The sequence below is a fragment of the Prosopis cineraria genome, unplaced genomic scaffold, assembly GCF_029017545.1.
Source record: "Prosopis cineraria cultivar Desert tree isolate PC_DT_omini unplaced genomic scaffold, ASM2901754v1 PC14, whole genome shotgun sequence".
NCBI classification, from domain to species: Eukaryota; Viridiplantae; Streptophyta; class Magnoliopsida; order Fabales; family Fabaceae; genus Prosopis; species Prosopis cineraria.
In genome coordinates, this window is record NW_026555345.1 from 10,027,299 (window position 1) to 10,052,729 (window position 25,431).

Consider the following 25,431-nt stretch of genomic DNA (forward strand, 5'->3'; position numbering starts at 1 on the left):
TAACAGTTGTTTTCTCCTACTTAACGAAGGGTTTTAGAGATTTAGAATTTATAAGTTGAAAGGATATTTTATATATTTTAAGAGTTTAATATTTATGATATTATTTATATAATAGTTTAAACTTTAGGATATTTATTAACCCTGTATATATCCGTCCAACACACATCCCGCCCCTGAAGCACATATTTATATGTGAGTTCTCTACTGTGTTACTAGACCCAAAGACCTTTGGCGTACGAGAGATCTACATGATTTCATTTCTCTTAAATTCATAATTAAGTCAAGGACATTTTGTGTGCGTAGTTAGTTTTTGAATATCTCGGATATCAAATAATCGTGTGGATATATATATACATATATATATATATATCGTCCTTTTTGGGCTGCAAACGGCTAGTTCCGACGCCGAGAACTATCATCTTGGCCGGGAAAAAGTCTGAAACTTCACTATACTTCGGAGTTCGGACTTGGCTTTCATTTTTGTACCTTATAAGTTTCAATAAGACAACGTTTTGTACTTCTCTGGCTCTACGATGCTGTTGTGGCCTCGCACTCCAACCTTTAGGCGGTCTCTACGTTCTCTTTCCAACGCCCATCGGAATCCTCACCATTCATCCTTTTTCCACCTAAACCTTTCTTCTTCAATCCAACCTCAGGTTCAGAATATTCCTCCATTTCTCTCTTCAACCTTTATTTTCACTGAACCTTCAATTTCCCCTACTCTCGAACTTTTTTCTTTTGATGATAGGTTTCTGGCGTCTTGGACGACGATTGCGAAGGCTTCTTGCCATGGTTAGAGTGGAAAGCTGGCTCTGGGATTTCATCATCGCTTTCAATCGGGAAATCTTCGTATGGCAGGTTCTCTCCAGTTTCTCTGTTTTGGAATGATTTGATTTCATTGTATCGGGGTCGTTTTTCAATGTGAAATTCGAATTAGGGACTATTTTGTGTATGAAGAAAGAATTCTGTATGCTAGTTTCTGGCTTGTTGAAGTGCCAGCTTCTTGTCTAATAATGTAAGCTGAACTGAGTCCCTACTATTTTGGGATTAGTTGTTTGAAGGTACGAGTCTTTGTGCTTTGGAAGAGAAATCAATCTATAAAATGTATATAGATATTAATTGGCTTCAGTTAATAAATATGTAAGGTTTGAAAGAAATTGGTTGGATGCTTTTTACCTTATGCATTGGTGTTTGTCTTTGCCAGAGAAGTTCTATCCTGTAAGCAGCTTCAGTTCCAATATTTTGGTCTTTTCCAGTAAATGTCTTGTCTATGAATGTGTACTGTTCAAAGTTAAATCAGTTACTGCTTTTGCAGAATCGCTATAGATTTTTTATTGATAAATTGTTTGTTTGTTTTTTTTTGGGTGCTTTACACTGTATTTACATTGGTCTACTTTGTCCATGAAGATGACACTGTTATGGCACGTTTTGCAGAAAACTAAAAAGATGATATGTCCCATTTTCACTTTAAAATCATCCTTGCAAACCTCTTCTTATCTTTCCTACAGACTACATTTCCAATTTAAATGTCTATATTACTGGGGCCAAAGAAAAATTATTAAAAGTAGAATACGGAAACAGTAAACTTCTAATTAAATGATTTAATTTAATTTAAAATTTTCAACGTCTAGATTCAAATTTAATTGTTAAATGAAGTTAGATTAACTAAAGGCATTCTACTAGTCAAAATTCCATCTTTATCTTCAATTTGGTGCGTGTGTCTATTTTATCATAGGTATACTATAGCTTATCAATGCATGTAGCTACGTACTTTTATGGTGTATTATTTACACGCTATTGTGGATTTAATTAATAAAATAATTTCCTAGAAAGAATATTTGTGGTAAATTCTTCTATACATTGATGTTTCAAATGTTACCTCTTCCTATATCATGTCTTAATCTGTTCCATGCACCAGGATCTCTTTTTGCTTATAGGATTATACACACTCAAGACTTTAGAAAACGTTTCTGTACATTGGTGTATCATATTTTATCTCCTTACTTCAGGTTAAATCAGGTCTATCTATCAAATGCTGACTTCTTATGTAACCTTGAAATGTACCTGGATGTAGGTCTCTGTTTGCCTCTAGGATTATACACCCTGGAGAATGCATTTTACAAGTTCCTTATGCCGTGGTATGCTTTTGTTAGATCTTACTAAAATTTCATACTCCTTCCGTTCAAAAATGTAAGGCATTTTTAACCGAATATCACCCCTAATAAAGTAGCTACCTACTTTCAAACTAACCCTATCTTTTCATATTTACCCTTATTAACTGCCCTACAATAAATATAAAGTCATTATCAATAGGGGCACTTTGGAAAAAAGGCAATAATTATACCTCGAAAGGCTAAAAATGCCTTACATTTTTTAATATCCAACTCCTCAAAAAATGCTTTACATTTTTGAACAGAGAGAGTAATAGTTATTCTGCTGTTATCATGGCAAATTGCTCATCATAGTACTCCTAATTGTTTTTGCAGCAAATAAGTGTGGATAATTTACTCCCAGAAATCAGATCTTTGATCAGCAATGAAGTTGGAAATATTTCAAAACTTGCTGCTGTTATTCTAGTTGAGCAGAAACTGGGTCGGGTAACCATAATATCAAATTTCTATGATAAAACTTTATCTCTATTCAGGAACTTTGCTCTTGCATATTTTAATATCATTGTGTTTGGTAGAAATATGAGGAAACTTCGCAGCTTATATATGCAATATCTATTTCTCTCTGATAGGACTCCGAGTGGGACCCATATATCAGCTGTCTTCCTCAGCAAGGACAGCTGCATAATACAGTAAGTGTTCTTACTTTTCTGTATTTTCTGTTTTTTTCGGTGTCTGTTCTTTGTTTTTTTTTTAATTTTTATTTTAGTAGAGTTCCGTTCTTTTTGAAGCATCTTAATTGTGCTAAACTGCAAGGCATCATGCTAAGAATGTTATACTTTGTTCTCCTTGAGTTTGTCTATTCGCCTTGCCTGCTCACAGAGGGACAGCCTGTTTTCTTAGCCTTTCTCATAACTGATACATAGGAATTAGGGGATAGTTAAGGAATTGTTGGGAACTTAGGGGTAATTAGGATAATTGTGGGGAAAGGGTAGTTTGGTAATTTGGTTCAGCAGCTCTATAAATAGGGTCAGAAGATATGCGAGCAGTATCTGGTGAGAGGTGAAACGTAATTTTCGTGTCGTGGTTATTTTTCTCTCTTTTCTACATTACAACATAACAATGGTATCAAAGCTAGCTTTCTGGCCGCCGGTGACTGTCACCGGAAAAGTGATCCATATGGCAGTAAGAAGATGGCAGAGTAACCTCAATGTGAGATTATTGGAGCAAATTTGAAGCTTTTCTGCTAGAAACAAAGCTACCCTAGTTTACTGTGATTAGAGTCTTCATTTTGAGGACTTAGATCAGACATCGAAGAAATTATTAAGGGCATCAATCCAAGCACCCTTGTTAGTGTGATGTATCTTGCCTATCTTCAAGACAGATATGGACAGAAGAGGAAGCTGGAAGGAGAAGGTCAAGAAAAACGATGTAGTGGAATTGAGGAGGAACAACGATTTAGAAGGCAATGAAACAGAAATTAGGGAACATGTGAATTTTTGGCTATTCTGGAGTTATCTCCTAATTCTCACGTATCAATAAGAAACATCGATATGGTTATGAGTATCAGATATGGTACAACATGATATGATAGATACAGAAATTTTAAAAATTTTAGGATACAGGGAATATATAAATATTTTTAAAAAATTATATATGTACACACACATATGTAAGCAACAATTCAATTATTAAAAGTGCTTAGCCATTTCAAAGTGTCATAAATGGCAAGATGAAACAAAATACATGTAAGTGTTACAAAGTACGTTTCAAAATGTCAATGTCATTGATGAGGATAAATTTAAATTATTCCTTATCTTCAATGTTATTACAAGACTCCCCTATAAGTTCTTTCTCTAAAATTGGCTCATCAAGTGGAAAACTTGCAAATATCCAATACTTGTACCCCTATCGATGCTTCTTAGGTGCCACAACCAAGGTACATGAGATATTGGAAATTGTAAATGATTTTGGAATCCATTCTTCATTTTAGGTCTACTTTTTTTGTGGAGAAATTGACTGCGATTGCATTTCTGATTTAGGGGCAAGAAATTATTGGCAATGATGCTCCCAGATTGTCAGCAGCTTTAATATTCCAGAAAAAGCAAATGTTTATTTGCATGCCGCTCTCACTTTTTACATGTGCGTGCTGTATCACATTGAAAAGCTGTTTTCACTTAAAATTAGAAACCAGTTTCCCTATTTATTATGCAATTTCAAATTTTTTAAATTGATTAATCCTTGATTAGGTTTATGGATTTTGTAATTGAGTTTTTTTTTTTGTTGAATCAAAGTGGCAAGTCCAAAATACTTGAGAAGAAACAGAAGAAAAAGTGACAAGACTAGGCTATTGGAACAAAATACACATTGCCTCTATCAGCCAAAATAAAAGGACTATGGCTTCTTAAAGGAACTCTGCAGGAATCGTTAAATGAGTTCTGATTTGAATGTTTATATGTACTTCTCAGATAAAAGCAATCCCCAAGATCTTCAATGTGATTTGTGTTAAATCTATCTAGATATTTTGGAGTGAAAGTGAATTGGACATGATTCGGATAAGCTCAGTGTATCAGGAAACTATCAATCAAAAGTCTCAAATTGAGAAGGACTTTTTGGCAATCAGACCAGTGAGTATTTCACTTACTTCTTATTAGAGTCTCAGTTGTTTTTCTAACGATCAATCATGTTTGAACTTGCATCATGTCTTATACCATGGTATGGTAATGTTTCGTCATTAGTCATCAACGTGATGGATAGAAAAGTTTTGGTTCTGCATGATATGATGACTCAGAAACGAGGAGAAATTTTTTTGGGAGAATGACAATAAAGTTCCAAAAGGATGAATTAATGTATGTAATTAAGTGTTGATAAAATTTTCTGCAAAATAAATTGTAAATATCAATTCAAATATTTATAAATAGAAATCTGAATTGCAAACTAATTGTTATATTTATAATTTAAAAATTGTATTTAAAATTTGTAACTGTTTGAATCAATATTTACAATTGATTTTTTTAAAAAAATTTGTTGAAGACTTAATTGTCATTCTTCCAATTTTTTTCTTTATCTGTGCAGCAGTAAATGACGTCATTTATTGTCTCTTCCAGTTATCATCACTTAATAGTATTTGTCTCTTCCTAGAGCTCTCTCTCAAATTAAGGGGTTAAAATCATTTTCATCGGCAAATTCTCTTGTTAATTTCATTCTTCATACCAAACGACCGCTAGATAGGTTTCTCGATGATAAATATAACTTGCTTTTTAATGTACTTGTTTTATATTACGAAATACATTTCTTCAGTATTATTAAAATGATTAGACAACCCAACAACTAATCTTTGACAGATGGATATAAACTAGGTTAAAGTTTGTCCTAGTTAAAGACATTTTTACTTGGGTACTTTCAGAGTATTTTATATCTACTCTGGCGAGACCAAGACCATAACTTATATTTGTATGTTTAATGTTTTAATGGACGGGTAGTGAGATTTTATTGAAGCTACCAGTTTACTGAGACTGAATTTGACGAAATATTTTCTTTAAATCAGGTTTTCGAAAGCCTCCTTAAAAGTTTTGGAGAATTTACTTTCAGGGATTTCATGCACGCGTGCACGCTTGGTAAGCAATGCACTTGAAAGGGTGTTGTGCTCAAGCATGTCATTTTTATATCATGGTTGCAGTCATTGTGATTTGTGATTGATTTCTATGCATGAGAAAGGGAAGAAAAATCTTTTATCTTGGCTTTATTTTATGTTAATTGGAGGATTATCTATACCATTTGTTGTCTACATGTTATTAAGCATGGATGCATCTATATTTTCAGGATTGTTGATGTGTCCATGCTGACATTTTTAAGCATGGATATGCCTACATGTTATTAAGCATGGATACATCTACATGTTATTTTTATGATAAGCAAGCTTTATTAGATCAAGAAATTACTGCCCTAAAATCTGCCATGGCCATTAACTCCCAAATCACCCAAAATCATCTTGAGGAATCTGAAAGGACTCAAAGGGCATATGTGGACCAGTGGCTAGATGAAATGAAAGAATTCATGAACAATAAATTTGAAGAGATAATGGGGGCAATTCAGTTGACATACAAGCAAGATACAGGGAAAACAACTGAAGGGTTACTCGAAAGACCTATCATTAGAGGAGAGTCAAGTCTTAGAAATGAGCAATTCCTAGTCCACAATCAACTTAGAGGTAATTCCCTTAGGATTGGTCATTCCTCTAGAGCTATGGGTGAAAGACATAGTAGACCATCTCTTCATGAGTTTACCAATCATCATTCTGATGACATAGATGATACTTGGGATGGACAAGGGCCTGAAGACTGGAGGGAGGAAGAACTGAGAGGGGTAGGGCGTAGACTGGAGGGAGAGAGTTTTCAGAATATATCAAATAACTTCATTCGTTTTTCATGCCTTCTGAATACACAGGTCATGCTATTTGTAAGTATGAGGTTTCCTTCCTAACAAAGAAACGTCCACTTGCTGCTTGGTTTCCTTCACAAGAAGGAAACTTACAAAAGTTAAGTGAAAAGCAACAAAAACTAATAAACTAATGAAAAGTAATAAAGAACTAATAAATTATTTCCTCCTAAAGTAATATTTGCCGTATTTTCTATCAACTTGCTTATACAATTATCAAAAGCGAGTTTGTGTAACCCCTTTGTCAACGCATCTGCTGCTTGGAGATTTGTCGGTAGGAAGGCTAGACATAAAATTCCATCTTCCACCTTCTCTCTAATAAAGTGTCTGTCCATCTCCACATGCTTGGACCTCTCATGTTGAATAGGATTCAATGCCATACTTATGGTAGCCTTATTATCACAATATAGTTTGAGAGGCAGATCAAGTTGGACATGGATTTCTTCTAGAACCCTTTTTAGCCACAATTCTTCCATTATGCCTTGAGCAAGAGCTCTCAAATCAGATTCAGCATTGCTTTTGGATACAACTCTCTGCTTTTAACTCTTCCAAGAAACTAGATTTCCCCATACAAATGAGCAATACCCAGAAGTACATCTCCTGTCTTGGTGATGTCCACCCCAATCTGCATTTGTATACACCTCTATATTCCTTTGTTCATGTTTTTGAAACAATAAACCTCGTCCAGGATTTCCCTTTAGTACCTTAGGATTCTGTATGCAGCTTCCATATGTTTTTCCTTTGGTTCACACATATACTAACTAGCAACACTCACAGCAAATGCTATGTTAGGTCGTGTGTGAGATAGATAAATAAGTTTCCCAACAAGCTTTTGGTGTCTCTCTTTATTTGTTGGCCTCTCTTTCTCTTTATCTTCTTCTTCCTCAACATAGTTACCCTCTTCATCTGAATTGCCCTCTTCTTTCTTGGATTTTTGCCTCTTCTTTGGAACAACAATAGGGGTTTCAACAGGTTTACACCCCAGCATACCTGTCTTCTTTAAGAGATCAAGTACATACTTCCTTTGAGACACATAAATACCTTGTTTGATCTTGCAACCTCTATTCCCAAGAAGTATTTCAGACAACCCAAGTCCTTAATCTTGAATTCTTTTCCAAGAACAGCCTTTATTCTTGTCGCTTCCTCATTATGATCACCAGTGATGATTACTTCATCAACATATACAATAAGGATACACCTCTTGCCCCCTTCTACTTTAACGAACATAGTATGATCCGATAGTCCTTGATTGTAGCCTTGTAGCTTTAGAACTTTTGAGAATCTATTGAACCATGCTCTTGGAGACTGTTTTAACCCATATAATGATTTCTTCAATTTACATACCTGATTCTCCCTTCCTTTATCAAAACTAGGAGGTAAAGTCATATAAACTTCTTCTTTCAATTCTCCATTTAGGAAGGCATTTTTGACGTCTAGTTGGTGTAACGGTCATTCAAGATTGGCTGCTACAGATAACAATACTTTGATGGTGTTCAATTTTGCCATTGGTGCGAATGTTTCCTGGTAGTCAATGCCATAGGTTTGTGTAAACCCTCTTGCCACTAGTCTAGCCTTCAATTTATCAAGATTTCCATCAGCCTTATATTTAGGGGTAAATACCCACTTGCAACTAACCAGCTTCTTGTTTCTTGGTTTCTGCGCAACCTCCCAGGTCTCATTTTCTTCCAAGGCTTTCATTTCTTCCAAGATAGCTTCTCTCCATCTAGACATTTTCAGGGCCTCATGAATGTCCTTAGGGATACAACCACCATCCACATTCGCAATAAAAGCCCAATATCCTGGGGATAAGGCTTTATAAGATAGGAACGTCTGAATAGGATGTTGTGTACATGATCTTGGCTTCTTCCTGAGAGCAATAGGCACCTCCAAGTCATCTTCTGAACTTTCTGAACCTTCTTCCTCATCAGGATTATCATTCTCATCTTCTTTAGGACTATCTCCCATAGAATCTGTCATCGGTTCTGATTCCGGTACTGCTTCAGGTATGAGAGCTTTTGTACCATGCTTCTTCTTCCGTGTGTAAACTTTGATCTCTTTACCTTCTGCACCTGTGTTCTTATCTCCCCCTGAACTTGCATTTTCTTTTGATTCTGGAATAAAAGAGACAGGCTCAAGCAAAGTGGGATGGTCAAGAGAATCAATAGGTTCAATGGGAGAATATTCCTGAAATTCACTCCAACTCTCCCCTTGAATTGAAGGTGATGAATAGAAAGGTTCAGATTCAGAAAAAGTAACACCATGACTGATAAGTAGGCGTTTAGAGGATGGATCGAAGCATTTACATCCCTTTTGGTGTGAGGAGTAACCAAGAAACACACACTTGACAGCTTGTGGGTCAAGCTTGGAAGAGGAATGGAGATGAACAAATGCAGAACACCCAAATAACTTTAATGGAAGAATGGTTTCAAGATGGGTGAGAGAGTGGGTCTGCCGGAGACACTCGAGGGGTGTGGTGTAGGATAGGATTTTTGTTGGCATGCGGTTAATGAGATAGGTGGCGGTAAGAATGGCATCCCCCCAAAAATATTTTGGCACATTTGTGGTAAACATAAGAGCACGGGCAACATTCAACAGGTATCTATTTTTGTGTTCGGCTACCCCATTTTGTTGGGGTGTATTTGTACAGGAGGTCTTATGGATAATGCCCCGAGCTTTAAGGAAGTCACTTAGAGACTTGTTGACATATTCAGTGCCATTATCTATTTGGAGAATTTTGATGGACGTGTTAAACTGATTAAGAACCATGGTATGGAATTCGATAAAAATAGAAGGTACCTCAGATTTATCTTTCATTAAATATACCCAACACACACGGGTATGGTCATTAATAAAGGTAACGAACCACTTGGCTCTAGTTCGATTAGAGACACGAGATGGACCCCAAACATCACTATGGATAAGAGAGAAAGGCTTAGAAGGCTTATATTTAGACCGCGGAAAAGAAGAGCGATGATGTTTGGCTAATTCACAAATATCGCAATGAAAATTAGAAATTTTATTAGATGAAAAATGGGGAAACAAATGGCTCAAATATTGGACATTGGGATGACCCATTCTTTTATGCCACGACAAAAGATCAGCTTGTTCAGAAGTAGTCATAAGGTTGCAGTAGATTCGGGACCATAGATTACTCACGGTTGATTCATCAAGGTAGTAGAGCCCATCACACTCCTCAGCACTACCAATCATTCTCCCCGATGAGAGATCCTGGAAAATACAATGAGTAGAGAAGAAGTGAGCACTACATTTGGCTTGTTTAGTCAACTTGCTAATGGATAGTAAATTACACGCAAGATAGGGAACATAAAGGACAGAGTCTAGGTGTAGAAATTTAGAAACAATGATACTACCCTTTCTTGCAATGGGAGAGGACGTACCATTTGCCGTGTCAATTTTCTCATGGCCACTACAAGAAAAGTATGAGGTAAACAAGGTAGAGTCTGCAGTCATGTGGTCTGAGGCTCCGGAGTCAACAATTCACTTTGATTTAGTAGAACATACATTAAATGCAAAATGCGAATTACCTTGCTTAGCAACGGAAGCATTATGAGATGGAGGCGACTAGTAGGATTGTAAACTATGGAGCATCTCTAGAAGCTTATTAACTGATCCTTGTCAATGATAGGCAAGGTACACGATTTGTCTGGAGTAGGACCAGATTTGTTTGAAGTAGAATCAAGAGTAGTTTGATAGCCACGACATTTACCTTTACGTGGTTTCCAATCAAGTGGTTTTCCATGGAGGTCCCAACATTTATCTTTTGAATGGCCTGTCTTTTTGCAATGCTCACATACAACCTTTCCTCTTGATTCCTTTTGGCCTTGATCCGATTGTCGGCTCACTAAAGCAGACAACTCAGATGAAGGAAGGGTTGATGAAATTCCAGGTAATATCACCTTGCGACGAGAAGCCTTATGACGAACCTCAGCAAATGCATCCCGAGCAGATGGTAGAGGAGAGTGAGCCAGTATGCGACTACGAACATCATCTAATGATTGATGAAGACCAGCCAAAAATTGAAATACTCGCTCATCTTCAATAAGCCTTTTATACCGTGTTGCATCACTCGGACAAGACCATTCGGTTTCTATGTTGAGATCAATCTCTTGCCACATTGAAACTAACTTCAACCAGAATTCAATAAGATCACGCTCACCTTGTTTGATTTGCCAACTTCGAGTTTTGAGATCATAGATTCAAGTACCATCTTCCCCATCCGAGTAAGACTCCTTGAATGCATCCCAGATATCCCGTGCTGTCGGGAGAAACATAAAGGACCATCTGATTTGAGGGGTCATAAAGTTAACTAACTAAGAAGCCACCAGAAAATTTTCGGTCTCCCACTTCACCAAGGTAGCTGAGTCAGACACGTCTGGTGGTTTGGATGTACCTGAGATAAGACCCAGCTTCCCGTGGCCTCTAACAGCCAGTCGAACACTCTGGGCCCACTCACGATAATTGGTTCCATTGAACTTTTTGGAAACCAGGACAAGGGACGCCCTCTCGGCAGAACTCAACTCGAGAGGAGTTCCACCATCTGGGGTGATTTTCGAGTCAGCCTCAGCACCGAAACCCATAAACGCAGAGGGTCGAGTGTGTGAATCTGACTCTCGGTCGGCTTTGTCATCTTCGTCTGAGTGATGGTGTTCAGCGTCTGCGTGCTTTGATACCATGTGGTCAAAGACAAGCCAAAGGAAGGAATCGAATGAATCTTATTCAGTAATATGGTCAGAATATATACACGTATCATAATCTTCTATAAAAGGAAATAAAAAAACAAAAGGAAATAAAATCAAATATTACTCCTAATGACCCAATCCTATCAAATCTCTATTTTTATGGGACTTATCCCTCTAATTTTCCTGTAATTATTCTCACAACGATATATTGATGATATAATCCATCCCTAATTAAGGGACAAAATTACATAAGTCACACATATCATTTAAACTAATTTATGTCTTAAACTTGTTTTTATTTTTCCACTTCTGCCCATAATAAATGCTTAGCGTTTGGTTAGCCTTAAATGCTTCAGAAATTTAAATAGGGGCAACTCAGGAAAAAAATTAATTACCCCTGAAATTCTGTAAATTGTCTTTTAAATAGGAATACCCCACCCTAAAAACTTTTGTCCAATAATTAGGAATGGAGGGAGTATTAAATTACATACGTAATCTAAGATGGAAAACGATAAACTAGTAACATAAAATCCAAATTAAATGATGTAAGCAAGGGAGGTGTATGGGGCTGCTAGTGGAAATCCGACTGCAGGTATCTACTGACTTTTTGCATGACATATTGGGAATTGTGACGGTGAGGAAACATGTGGAGGCTGACAAGAGAAGGTTATAGAAGTTGGTTAGGTTGGTTGAGAGGCAGAGCTTGGGTATTCATGTGGAGGTCCTAGCCCATGGAAGTGCTAGAGTCTTTCTTCTTCTTTTTTAAATTGTTTTCTTGTTTATGGGTCTGTTTTCTGTTGTAAATGTAATGTAATCCAGGGAAAGCTCTGGGTTTTTAGCATGTACGTTTTAATACATGCAAAATAAGTTCATGCTACTACATAATAAACTATATTGTATGGTCAATATTACTCATTACAACTAAATTTTCAATCACAAATATATACTTATCTTTTATACTAAGATAAGGGACAAATAGAACTTTTTCACTTTGCAAAACTCAGAAAGGAGCCAAAACGACATTGCATTCAACACTCGATAACAAGATGAAAGAACAAAAAACATGGATTATTCGAACCAGTCAAGTTCACTGATTTTTGGTCAGTTCTTTACTGATTCATGGAGAGTCCCGTTCACAATTTGTCCAGCCCAACCAGCCAGGACTAGTACGGTGTTTTGAATAGTGGTCAATGAGGAGTTTTATTTAGCTGAAGGCTTTCTCTATTAATGGCTTTGGAGCTGACAATGCTTGTCATGATATCCTGATAATTCTGTTCATCTTCATTACAATCAGCATTTGTCACTTGTGTCATAGTGTGGAAATCTATGTTTTAATTCTTACTTAACGATTAATGATTCATTACCATTTGCTTTTTCTTGTTCTTTTCCTCCTCTCCCTCCTTTTCCCTGCACCATGGGGTTCTAGAGCCTTGCTTGTCTGATTCCCCCTCTTCATTGCATTGTTTGTCTGCTTTTATCTTATCTTATTTATTTATTTATTTAATTGGTATGGGGGATATATGCCTTCCTGATTATAATAAAATTCAATATGTCTGCTTAGGTGTATTGGTCAAAACAAATTTTTGATAACCACTTGTAGACCCAATTCACTATTATATTCCATTGATTGCCAAACTTGTATTTCAACAGTTGGTTGTCGGGCATGGGGAAGCATGAAGGGCTTATCTCTGGTATAGCTATTGTCAGGATGCCTTTTCAATTCTCTTTCATGTTTATCTCTTGATTATTTATCTAAGATTGCTTTGCAGATTCCGTTTGCAGATTTCTTGAATCACGATGGAGTTTCAGAAGCAATTGTAATGAGTGATGATGACAAACAATACTCAGAAGTTGTCTCCCTCTCTCCCCTCCACTTTTGTTTTTGTTTTTTTTTTTGGGGTCATGCACTAAATCCATCAATGGTTACTTGAGTCTATTTAAATGATCATTTGATTAAAACTTTACTGCATCAGTGATTAGTTTCTTTCTAATACATTTTATCTCCTAGCATACAATCCTTTTTTATGTTCTGATTCAATCTTATTTTGCTTTGTTAATGCACGCAGGTTATAGCTGATCGTGGCTATGCTCCTGGTGAACAGGTCAGTATAAATGCTTTCTTAGTTATACTAAAAATTTTGGATTTGTCAACTGATTCCCCGTTTTTAGTTGCTTAAACATCTAGTGGTGTTGCACAGTTCTCTATCATTCTAAAAGTTTTCCAAGAGAAGATTAAAAATGAAATACCTCTGAATAAGAAAAGTTAGAATGCAGACTTGTTAGGGTGACTGCATCATGAAACCACTCTTATGTAGACAATAATTATAAAGTTCCAACTGAATTACTAAGAAGCCTAGTTATGGAAGCTTGGTTAATCTTTCTTTAACTCAAAATAGCTCATTTTATCCCAAAAATAAAAATAAAAAATCCTGGAATTTGATCAGGTCCAAATTCGTATCTGTTGATAGAGGCCTATAAAAAATTTGGTTGGAACGATACTAAAAGTGATGAGAAATAATTATTTTCTTTTCCCTTACTGATCCTGTTAATTTGCAGTGGTTGTTAAAATTTAGAGTATGATGGAGCCTCAAAGATGCTATTCTGATATATAAAAGATTAGTTAATACAACCCTCTTCGATATGGTGGAAGAGGAGAACAGCAAAACGTTAACTAATCCAGAGCTACAGTGCTGATGAATAAACAGAAGATAAAATAACCTAAATGAAAAGAGTTCCCTGACTTTCGAAAGGTCAGAGGCTTTCCCAAGACTTAATACTTCCAATCTGCCTCTCCCTAGGGCACTCAACCCTAAACTAACTGTGGTCACTCTTCTGGGCTGGTTGGTAATGGGCCTCTGTTTGTTGTTTTATTCTTCTTCCTCTCATACACTTCGCCCAACTTATGGGCAGTGGGCTCATCATTTAACCCTCCCCCCCCCCCCCAAAAAAAAAAAAAGATTCACCTTGTCCTCAAGGGAAAATTGCGGAAATTGCTGCTTAACTGTTTCCATATCCTCCCAAGTATTGTCACAATCAGGTAGATCATGCCATTTGATTAGCACTTGATAGCTGCCATCTATCATCTTACGCACTTTCACGATGTCTTGGGGTTGTACTAGCAGTTCATATTCTTCTGATAAGAATTTAGGGAGTTATTGGACCACTTCCATGTTGTGAACTGACCTTTTGAGTTGAGAAACATGAAAAACTGGGTGTATGCCGGTTGAATCAGGTAATTTGAGTTTGTAGGCCACCTTCCCAATCTTCTGAATGATCTCATAAGGACCATAATAATGGGCACTAGCTTCTCATGTTGGCGTTAAGCCAATTTCTTTAGTTTGTATGATTGTATGCCCAAAGGGACTCTATCTCCAGCAGCAAATTCAACGTCCCTATGCTTCTTGTCTGCTTGCTGTCGCATTTGAAGCTGTGCTTTCTCTAGGTGAGACTTTAAGACATTCAGCACCTCATTCCTCTCCTTCTTGAGTCGCTCATTAACCTCCTCTACCATTGACTGATCATCTTGCCACTTAAAATTGTGGGAGGATCTCGTCTGTTACAGGGCCTTGAAGGGGGTAGTGCCAATGGATCTGTTGAATGTAAGTATTGAAACAAAATTCAGCCTATGGCAGCATCCTCAGCCAGTTTTTGGAGATTCTCCAGTGATATAACGTAGATAAGTTTCCTAGCTACGATTAACCACCTTGGTCTTCCCATCCATTTAAGGATAATACCCCGAGCTATACTTCAAGGTAGTGCCAGAATGTGTGAATAATTCCTTCCAAAAGTGGCTTACAAAGACCCTGTTGCGATCTGAAATGATGGACTTAGGAAACCCATGCAATTTAACCACTTCTTTAATAAAAAAACTTCAGCAACATCCTTGGCTGTAAAAGGATGAGAAAGAGGAATAAAATGTGCGTACTTTGAGAGGCGATCCTCCACTACCATGATAGTTTCGAACCTGCTGGATTTGGGAAGCCCAATAATGAAATCCATGATAATATCTTCCCACACTTGTGAGGGAATAGGTAGTGGTTGTAACAGACCAGCAGGGCTAAGAGCTTCATATTTGTTGTGTTGGCACACATCATATCTAGGCACTTGCTCTTGGACATCCCTCTTCATCCCTTCCCAATATACTACTTTTGACAAATGCTTGTAAGTATGCAAGTATCCTGAATGGCCCCAAAGAGGTGAATTATGGAATTCTCTGATTAATGCAGTAGTTTTTGGGGACTGCTTTGGCACAACTAACCTGTTCTGATACATCAAGCACCCATTTTTAATGGAATACCCCACTGGAGCATCTTTCCCTATTGGTGCCATATGTCATACTTCTCATCTTTGGCTATTTCAGCTTCAAACTCACTCAAATCAGCATATTGCCACATGGAAAAAGCATTCAATGCAACTTCATAATTATCTCTTTGGGGTAGAGCATCTGCTGCCCTATTTTCCTTCCTTGGTTTGTGCTAGATGTCAAATTCATAACCCATAAGTTTAGATACCCAACCTTTCTGATACGGAGCAATAATGCGTTGTTCTAGCAGATGCTTAGGAGCTTTTTGATCATTTTTGATTGTAAATGGTTTTGCAGCTAGATAGTGCTGCCATTTCTTCATCACTATCACAATTGCTATAAGTTATTTCTCGTATAATAATCCTTGTTTGGCTCTCTCAGTAACTGCTGACTAAAATAAGCAATTGGCCTACTACGCTGCATTAGCATAGCTCCAACTCCCGTCCCACAAGCATCCGCTTCTATCTCAAAGGGAACATGGAAATCTAGTAAAGTTAGTACTGGGGCTGATATCATAGCACTCATCAATTTTTCAAAAGCTTCTTGAGCCTGATTATGCCATTGAACAGCATTCTTCTTCAGCATGGCGGTTAAAGGTGCTGCAATTTTTCCGTAATCCCTTTTGAACTTACAGTGGTACTTGGTGAGGCCTGGGAACCCCCTCAAACTACGAACATCCTTGGGAACAGGCCACTTGACACATTCGACTGAGATAATATGACCAAGGTACTCAAGTTGGTGCTGTCTGAAACTACATTTCTTGGGATTGATCGCTAACTGGTGGGGCTGCAATACCCCAAGAGTTACCCTCAAACGTTCCATGTGGGAAGCTTCATCCTTATTATATACAAGGATGTCATAAAAAAAAAACAAGTATGAATTTCCACAGGTGCTCTCTAAAAATATTGTTCATAAGGGACTGAAATGTAGGAGCGTTGGTGAGTCCGAAAAGGATCACCAAGAATTTGTAATGGTCATCGTGTGTCCGAAAGGCCATCTTTCACTCATCACCAAGCCTGATGCGAATATGATGATACCCAGATTTTAGGTCCAGCTTAGAAAAAACAGTGGCACCACCCAATTTGTCAAGTAACTCATCAATAGCAGGGATCGTGCACTTATCTAGTATAGTGATTTTGTTGAGGGGCTATAGTCTACACAAAACCTCCAACTCCTATCTTTCTTGTTGACTAAGAGGATTGGGCTTGAATAAGCGCTGCTACTGGGCTGAATTATTTTCTTCGTAAGTCTCTCAACCTCATTTTTGTGCCCTGCTACATAACGATAAGGTGTTATATTTGGATGTTTTGCTCCTTTGACTAAGACTGCATGCCTATGTGGTGGCAACCTTTGCATGGGTTCACTTACAACCTGGAATTCCTTAAGTAATTGCTGTGTAGCAGTCGTTGGTCCTTCCGTTCGTGCTTCTTTTGGGTTCTGACCTCCAAGGCATTAATCTCTAACAAGCACACCGTTTTCCCTGATGATACTTGAGATTAAGGGTAGGGTCCCCTTTTAAACAAAGCCAGTTATCTCTCACTTTTACTTTCATGTGTAATTGACCCCAGTTGACTCTTGTCTCCCCTAGTGTTTCCAACCACGCTACTCCCAGTACTAAGTTGATATTAAAGAGATGAAATGGGTAGAAGGTTTGTGAAACTTTGATTCCTTGCAAATCAACTTGAAATTTTTTGCACTCACCCTTAGAATAGGTTTTTTAGCCATCTCCCACAGTAATTGAATAGAAGCAAGTGTGCGTAACTTTTATTGCCAATTCTGTCACGATATGGTGCGTGATGAAATTATGCGCAGCCTTGCTGTTGATAAGGATAATTACTGGGCGACTCTTGAGCATCCCTTTAATCTTCATCGTTCGGTGCCCAAAGAGACCCGCCATCGTTGCTCCATCACTTTGTCATTCTTTTCATCCTCCAATTCTACAAAATCTCTCTTGTCTATGTCGTCCTCTTCTTCTTCATTGATTATTAACAACTGAAACTGCTTCCCCTTACATCTATGATTGGGCCCATATTTCTCATCACACTTAAAACATAACCCAAATCTCTCGCCTCCTGTTCAATTCAGCCTCAGTAAGTCGCTTAGGTTGGGCGTGGTTGCTGCTCTCATTACTGCATGTAGTGATCGCAGATGTAGGCGTCATATGCATCCCCCTCGGCCTTTCTGGTTCGTTCATTTCTGTCGCACGATGGGGTGCGGCATTCTGAACTTTCTTTGGGCTCTCAATCAGATTAGAATATTTCGCATTGGGGGCTTGAACATTGGGCCACTTCATCAAGCCCATGTTTTATTATTTTTACCCTTTTTCTCCTCAACCCTCTACAGTGTTAAGTTCTTCCTCGCTACCTAGTACACGACATCCATAAGCTCTTTAACAGTCTTGGGTTTTAGTAGTTGAACGTCAGCCTTAATCTCATCTCTAAGCCCATTCAAAAACAGGCCCATTAATGAGTTTTCAAGAACCTTAGGTAAAGTTGCTGATAGCATCTCAAATGTTTCCCTATACGGCTATACCCTGACATAGTTTTGTCTTGCTTCAACACTGCTGACCTCTTGTGATTATCTCCACTTTGGCTGCAGTGAAAGCATTCTATCACAACAATCTTAAACTCCCTCTAATCCGAAATGGGTGCTTGAATCTTTGTCCACTGAAACCAGTTCATGGCCTTGCCTTCAAGTCCTACTATAGTGGCATCAAGCTTTTCTGCTTTTGGTATGTTATTAACAGCGAAATAACGCTCCATTCTAAATGTCCATCCAAGGGGATCTTCCTTGTCAAACAAGGGCATCTCAAGCTTTTTATATGTCTGCATATCCCTCTCAAGGTTGTCACGATTTTCCAATCCTAGGCCATTGTCCCATGTTTCAGGATTGACAGTCTCAGTTTTTGGTCTCCCATCACCTCCAGGAACCTCACCTCTGTTAGGTTGACGCTCTGGTTGTTAAACATTATGACATGGATTCCACAACAATGCCAATATGTCAGTGTTTTGCTCTTGTAGCTGAGTCAACAATCATTACATAGCAGTTCTCTCTTCCCTCGCATCCAAATTAGCTTTCTGTAACTCATCTAGACTTCTTTCTACCTCCTCTATTCTTGCTTCCATTTTGGTATTAATCATGTCCTGAGAACTGACCTCTTCCTCTGATACCAAAATGATGGAGCATCAAAGATACTTTTCCGATATATAAAAGATTAGTTAATACAACCCTCTTCGATATGGTGGAAGAGAAGAACAGCAGAACATTAACTAATCCAGGGCTTCAGTGCTGAATGAATAAAAAGTAGATGAAATACATAAATGAAAAGACTTCCATGACTTTTGAGGGGTCAGAGGCTCTCCCAAGACTTAATACTTCCAATCTGCCTCTCCCTAGGGCACTCAACCCTGAAAAACTAATTGTGGTCACTCTCTTCTGGGTTGGTAATGGGCCTCTCTTTGTTGTTTTACTCTTCTTCCTCTCATACACTTGGCCCAACTTATGGGTGGTGGGCTCATCGGAGTAAATAATTGATATTCCAACTACCTGCAGATAAGAGGCTTTATTGGATTCTTTGTTTCAGGTATTAATAAGATATGGAAAATTTTCTAATACTACCTTGATGCTGGACTTTGGCTTTACACTTCCTTACAACAATTACGATGAGGTAATCCTTGTAATTGAATGTCAAGTAATGTTATAAGAGGGTTTGTTGTAGGGTGATGGAGTTTTTTTCTCATCTTGGCATGTCCATCATTACTTATGTTCTGTGAATGAGCACAAGGGTATTTTATATTGAGACTTCACATGATTTCGGCATTAAATTGGTCTCAGGTGCTATTCTTTCCCACAATTCTAACTAATCTCTAATCTACCTTCCTATCACATGTTCTATCAATTTGTCTATCTTATCTATGCACATGGGTGAAAAAGAATAAGGATTGACTTGATGATTTTGTAATTAGTATAGGATCCTTGTAATTATTATAGCAATGTTTCTTGTCATTTATCATTATCAGCAATTAATTCCTTGGAGCCTCTATCATGTATAAATAGGCATATTATTATGAATAATATGTCAAAGCATTTTTCCATTCTTTGATTCATTCATATGGTATCTGAGCTATCACCAAAAATTTTTGCCGCATTGCTTCTTCCATTTTTATGAGTGTATTGTTTGTTTGGGGTTAAGTTAGGTCCTCCATAGAGTGACAATTAGCTTTAGCCACCTAACTTGGGACAATCAAGGGCCTTTGATTTTAGTGATTAACTACAGCACATGGAGCTTCGAACTACACCTAGTTTGGTGTCACTTTCATGCTTTGACATATGCGTATACATTTGGTTAAAGTTGCACAAGAACTTACCTTTCAAGTTAAGTTTTCTTAGCCATTTTGTGCCGATACTATCCCTACAACTTCAACTTGCTTGTTAATAAAATGGCCTTGTTTAAACATTAATAGGTCAAAGGACCTCAAGAAAAATGAACTAACTCACGAGGATGTGGCCTGTTTATTGATTCTAGAAATAGAAGACAATGATGTTTAGCAAACTAACGAGGCTTATTGTCCAAAGGCGGTAAGTGCTAAAACTAAGGATATAGTTTCTCTATAGAAGACATTTAAAAAAAAAAAAATTGGCCTGACTGACAATTGGTCTAAAATGGGTCAAAACACAGGACAATAACCAATTGAGGCATTTATGCATCAAGAATGTAAAGCCCACTAATCTCATGACCTTTACAAAGAATCCCCTTCATAAGATCCTAAAACAAGCAATGATTATCGAAAATAAGATAACAAAAATCAGGGTGCATGTGAGTTTATTAATAGAAATGAGATTAAAAGAAAAGTCAAATAAACTCAACATTGTGATGAAGTTGGATTACAAGTTCTGGAGCTGATAACAAGAAAAGTTAACCAATCAGCTTAAGTAACGTTAAAGCATATTGGCATGTGGTTGAAAAGTGGAAAAGAGACTTGGTTGTCGTTCATGTGATCTGTGGCACCAAAATCAAGGACCTTTTGGAAGAGATAAGATGTGTAGTGTATTAACCTTGTTCTATTATAGCAGTGGTTGATTTAAATTATTCCTTATACTTAGCAAATTAGGTAAACTCATTAGGAGAGGCCATAACAATCTTTTCAGGAGATGTTCCGACATGTGCTCACTAATTTCTTTGTTGTTTATTCTGAAGCTTCTTATAGTTGCACTTGATATGACACAACTCTGGCAGCTGTGACATTGTTACTCCTGTCTTCTGATTGTCACTATCAACGCCTTCACGTCTATTGTTCTTACCACCACAACTTATAGGGCACTATTGTTGGTAGATTGAGCTAATTAGAACCCTGTTTTATGAAGTACTCCAGCCAATGCGTCTTGCAGGAGGAAATTTCAGATCCAAAGAGAACTGGAGACTTGGGACTGGTTTGATTTCTACCTAAAAAAACTGTTTTCATTTTCTGTTCTTAACAACAACTACAAGCTTTATCCTACCAGATGGAGTCGGCTACATAGATTGTGTGACATCATTGTATTTTATCAATAACCAAGCCTTAGATATATTGCTAACCAAAAGGTTTTGATTAACAACTTTCTTGAGTGTTCTCTTTGGTCTTTATTTATCCTTTTATAGGTCTCAAGTTATCTGTTCCACTCTCCTCACCATTGCCTTTGATAGCCTTCTCTATCCATATCCAAACCATCTCAAACAATTTATCATCTCCTGAATAGATGTCATGTTCACCTTTTTCATATATGCTCATTACAGATTTTATCTTTTCTAATTTTAAAAATGAAAAAAATAACAAAAATTGTTTGGGTAATTTTTTTTAGATTTAAATATTATCAAAACTGTTCTCATTTTTTATTTTTTTTTAAAATAGAAATTAGAGTTATTGCGTGTTCTTTTTTATTTTTAAAGCATGCTACATTTGATTATTGTAAATTACCTTCACAGCTATGACCAATCATTATTATAGGCCATCGTCATTAACTATTGGCTATACCACTATTGGTTGCTTTTATTTCTAAAATTGTTTTCAAATTAACATAATCAAACAAAATTTCATTTTGTTTTGTTTTGAATTTTTTTAAAAAAAATTAGTTTGCAAAAGAGTTTTTAAAAACAAAAAATGAGAACAAAACCAAATAAGCCCTTAATAGTCTTAAACTCTAGTGGATGAACAGTGCAAAAGATTGCCAAGTGATGGCATATTAAATTCCACGTAAGTTCGTTTAAAGTTCATGAGATAAAAATGCTACATACCTCATACCCATGAACATGATGATTTGTTAACAGGTCATGATGATTCCAGAATAATCATCTCAGCAGCAAGTGCTTTGTACCAATTTTAGGAGGATCTTTGATAAGATGATCATCCTTCTCAATGCTTCATAAGTAAATCCAAACTGTGTAGCTTGAATTCAGATAATTCGATCAATGCAACTTATGGTCTGTGATTGTTGACATCACACGAACAACATCAGGCATAACCATTGCTCTACTTTCTGCAATCTAAGTGAAGGAAGTACCAAACATAAAAGAAAAAAAAAATCCTGAAACAGAGCTACAAACAGTGCCCAACCACATCAAATAGAACCAGGAATAGTGCACTACACCAAACAAAACAACTCCTGTGCCTCAAAACAGAGAATTTGGGGCCAGAAATCAACCCAATATAAGCGAATCAGATCAAAAAGGGATCTACAACCAAAATATAAATAACAGCTATGCTTGAATACCAGGTGGAAGAGGCAGTAAATAGACTGTCAAAGCAAGAAACTCTTTCTCTCTCTCTCACACACACACACACACTTATGCATTAATGCGTAAGAGTGAGATGAGATTGGATTGCAATGTTTGCTAAGTCTTGCTGTTGTCTTTTGATAGATTCAAAGTTTCCAACAACACTAAGGACTAGATACAACAATCTCGCCTTAGAAGAGGCATGTGAACTTTGCGTTGTTTATATCCAACTAAACATAGGAAAAATGCAATGGACATTGCTTTCCTTTCTATGTCATATTAAACATAGTTCTCAGTTATAAAATTCTATTTCATTCCCTTTTCTCCTTTCACATTGAAGTTCTTTCTGTGATTGTTTTTTAACTGTCAGGAGGAACAGTTGTATGTCCTTGAAATGAGTATACACTATACATGTTTGTGTGCCCTCTAAACATTGCGATGATTGTTTAATCTGTATTTAATAATGTATTTGCAGTTCATCATTGATGATGTTAATTATTGTCAGGTCCAGATCCAGCTTGAAATACCCAAGCATGATTCCCTGCATGACATGAAAATGGAACTCTTGAGGCGATATTTTGTGCGCTCTCCCAAAGACGTGAAAGGCTTAAGCAACTCTGTGAACTCTTTCATAGTCAAGTATTGTTTGATTTGTTAATTCTTATGTGAATTTATTTAAATATCTCAGTCTATTTTTTGTTGATTTTATGATGTTGTGGAGTGGAAGTTATTTAAAAATGGGAAGAATCTACATCTGAAAAATGTCCTCATTTTTTTGTTGGTGTGATTGACTGCATCTACTATGCACACACCAAGTACTATTAGTATTCTAAACTGCATAACATGATTGCTATTTGCTTCAGACAACTTAGTCCATCACCCTTCTGAGAATATTCTGAAAATTCTCTTCCCCAAAAAAAAAAAAATGAAAGGAGACTAATTCGATCTTGAGTATTATTATGCTGAAAATCTGCATGCTTTGACTTTGATAAGTCTTTTTGACTGGAATTTGGATGTTAGATATTGTTAATCCTTTCTCATATTGGTGATATTAACACTGATACCTTGTTACTCTAAAATGTCGCCACTCTACTTGTTAGTGTCTGTCTGTCTGTCTGACGAAGCCAGTACAGGGAAGTGATACCTACCAGTGCAAAAGGAAAGGGACTTCCACAATCTCTTCGTGCATTTGCTCGCGTCCTTTCTTGCACCTTTCCTCAGGGTGTGCTTTTGTACATTTCTTTGTCTTCTTTGTAATGCAATAATGGTTACACTTTCTGTTACATAATCTGTACTTGAGCATTATCCGCTAATGGAATTAGTATTGACAAAATATCAGAACTAAATGATTTGGCCATGGAGGCTGCACAAACTGATGGTAGGCTGGCCAGGCGGCCATTGTGCAACATCAACAAAGAGATTGAAGCACACCTGATCTTGTCTTCATTATTCACCAAATTAATTGCAGAGCGCTCTGAAGCTATTATGGTAAAGATTTCCTGCCTTTGCCCTTGTGCCTTATATGGATTACATGGAATGAGCCACAATTTTAAATGTTTAGGGTGAAAATGCACCAAAAATGAGTTTAGTGTTCCAAATGCTCCTTGGCCTATAGTTTAAGGGCTAAATTGTCATTTTATCCTCTTTATTATATACGTGTTCATCCAATTTATTATATACATATACATACTGATGTTATCACTTATCAAGTTTAGTCAAAATTCTTGGATTTGGTATAGTGCTTTACTAGTTAAAGGACCTAATTATTCTTGCAGTCATTGGAATTTTCCAATGCTTCCATTTCTACAAAAGTTGATGTAAGAAGAACAATGGCTCGGGATCTCCTAGTTGGTGAGCTTCGCATCCTCAAATCTGCTTCTGCTTGGCTGGACAATTACTGTTTTTCTTTGTCTGGACAAGCTATTCATTGCTAGCCCTGAAGCTTGACGAGACCTTCGGTATGACAGCCAGGAAGAGATCTCCCACTTTTTGGTGATGTTTATAGCGATCATTTTTTAATTCTTTTATACCAAATAGACCCTTTCCATTTTTTTTAACACCCTTGCCAGTTTATAAATCGTGTGGATAAACGTCGAGTTTTAGAATATTTGTAATTTTTGCTGTAAGATTGAATTTTAAATGTAATTATATTTGATGCAGTAGATAAACTCTTTTTATTTCATAACTATACCATGTTATTACTTTCTCTATTTTTTCCTCCTCACTCGTCTTCAGAGTTCAGACTCTTCTTTTTAAGTACATATCTTTGTAGATAAATTTTTATTGTTTCATAACTATATTTATTCTGTGCCCACTTTTTTTTAACATAGTTATTATGATTGTAAATAACTCAAATGGCTAAATTACTTCGACTGATTTAATGTTGCATGGCCAAACCGAGTTAGGTCAATCACTCGGTTGGTCATCTCAGTATACCAATGAACCAAATAGAATGTATGAGTTTTTGCCAACTAAAAAGGATCTGAAAACGATATGATATCCATTTGCATAAGGGGGTTCACTAAGCAAGAGAGAAACTGGACATTTTCCAAGCTGCATTTCCTATATGGAAAAGGGACATGAAGAAAAGTAAAGGAGAGCAAGTTTTGTTATGTTTTGCGAATGACAAAGTATCTATTTAAAAACGTTAATTTTTTGTATCTATAGAAGACAAGTTTCTTGTGCTTGTAATTTTGTACCCAATGAACTTAAAGAGCTATTTCCATGACAGATGAAAGAAAATTTAGATGAACACTGCACGTGATGATGTGGTGAAAGTGGATATTGGTGGCTTGGCTAGATTTTTTTTTTTTTTTATGATAAAGCAAATTATATTAAGGGAGAATGATAGGGAAATCTGAAAATAACCAATTAATTTAAGTTAGATCTCAAGTGTCAAATTTTAAGAATTTGTAACTTAATTTCTCAATTGTGCAACTCTATTATGATAAATTTGCAACTTGTATTTTAAATTTTAACAAGAAAAATAAAATTTTTTATTCTTAAGCCATGTTAAAATTTGAAAAACAAGTTACAAATTCATCATAATGCAATTGTAAAATAAAAAAATTGAGTTGTAAATTTCTTAAGTTTGATACCTGAAACCTAACTTAAATTAATTGATCCTTTTGA

General features: G+C 36.7%; 1 protein-coding gene across 5 annotated transcripts; it reads left to right on the forward strand.

Annotated features, from left to right (window-relative positions):
- The first annotated feature begins 218 nt into the window (after positions 1-218).
- LOC129292160 (ribulose-1,5 bisphosphate carboxylase/oxygenase large subunit N-methyltransferase, chloroplastic) lies at positions 219-24,505 on the forward strand. 5 transcript variants are annotated; one of them, XM_054929699.1, is made up of 15 exons: positions 228-656; positions 749-858; positions 2,075-2,138; positions 2,487-2,597; positions 2,741-2,800; positions 4,628-4,735; positions 5,656-5,725; positions 12,896-12,936; positions 13,015-13,095; positions 13,312-13,347; positions 19,132-19,215; positions 22,805-22,938; positions 23,433-23,521; positions 23,639-23,787; positions 24,075-24,505. In XM_054929699.1, exons 1-15 carry the CDS (start codon positions 534-536, stop codon positions 24,231-24,233), a joined length of 1,419 nt encoding a protein of 472 aa, XP_054785674.1. In that variant the 5' UTR covers positions 228-533; the 3' UTR covers positions 24,234-24,505. The 5 variants fall into 5 exon arrangements, 4 of the variants coding, with proteins under 4 accessions (XP_054785675.1, XP_054785674.1, XP_054785676.1 ...); XR_008588872.1 differs by lacking the exon at positions 24,075-24,505 and having other exon boundaries at positions 219-656; positions 23,400-23,521; positions 23,639-23,699; XM_054929700.1 differs by lacking the exon at positions 19,132-19,215 and having other exon boundaries at positions 227-656.
- Positions 24,506-25,431: the final 926 nt, after the last annotated feature.

Coding starts and splice junctions, on each gene's coding strand:
- LOC129292160 (XM_054929699.1), top strand. CDS start 534: ATGCTGTTGTGGCCTCGCACTCCAACCTTTAGGCGGTCTCTACGTTCT. Junction 2,139..2,486: donor TACAAGTTCCTTATGCCGTG/GTATGCTTTTGT, acceptor TTGTTTTTGCAG/CAAATAAGTGTGGATAATTT. Junction 23,788..24,074: donor AGCGCTCTGAAGCTATTATG/GTAAAGATTTCC, acceptor TTATTCTTGCAG/TCATTGGAATTTTCCAATGC.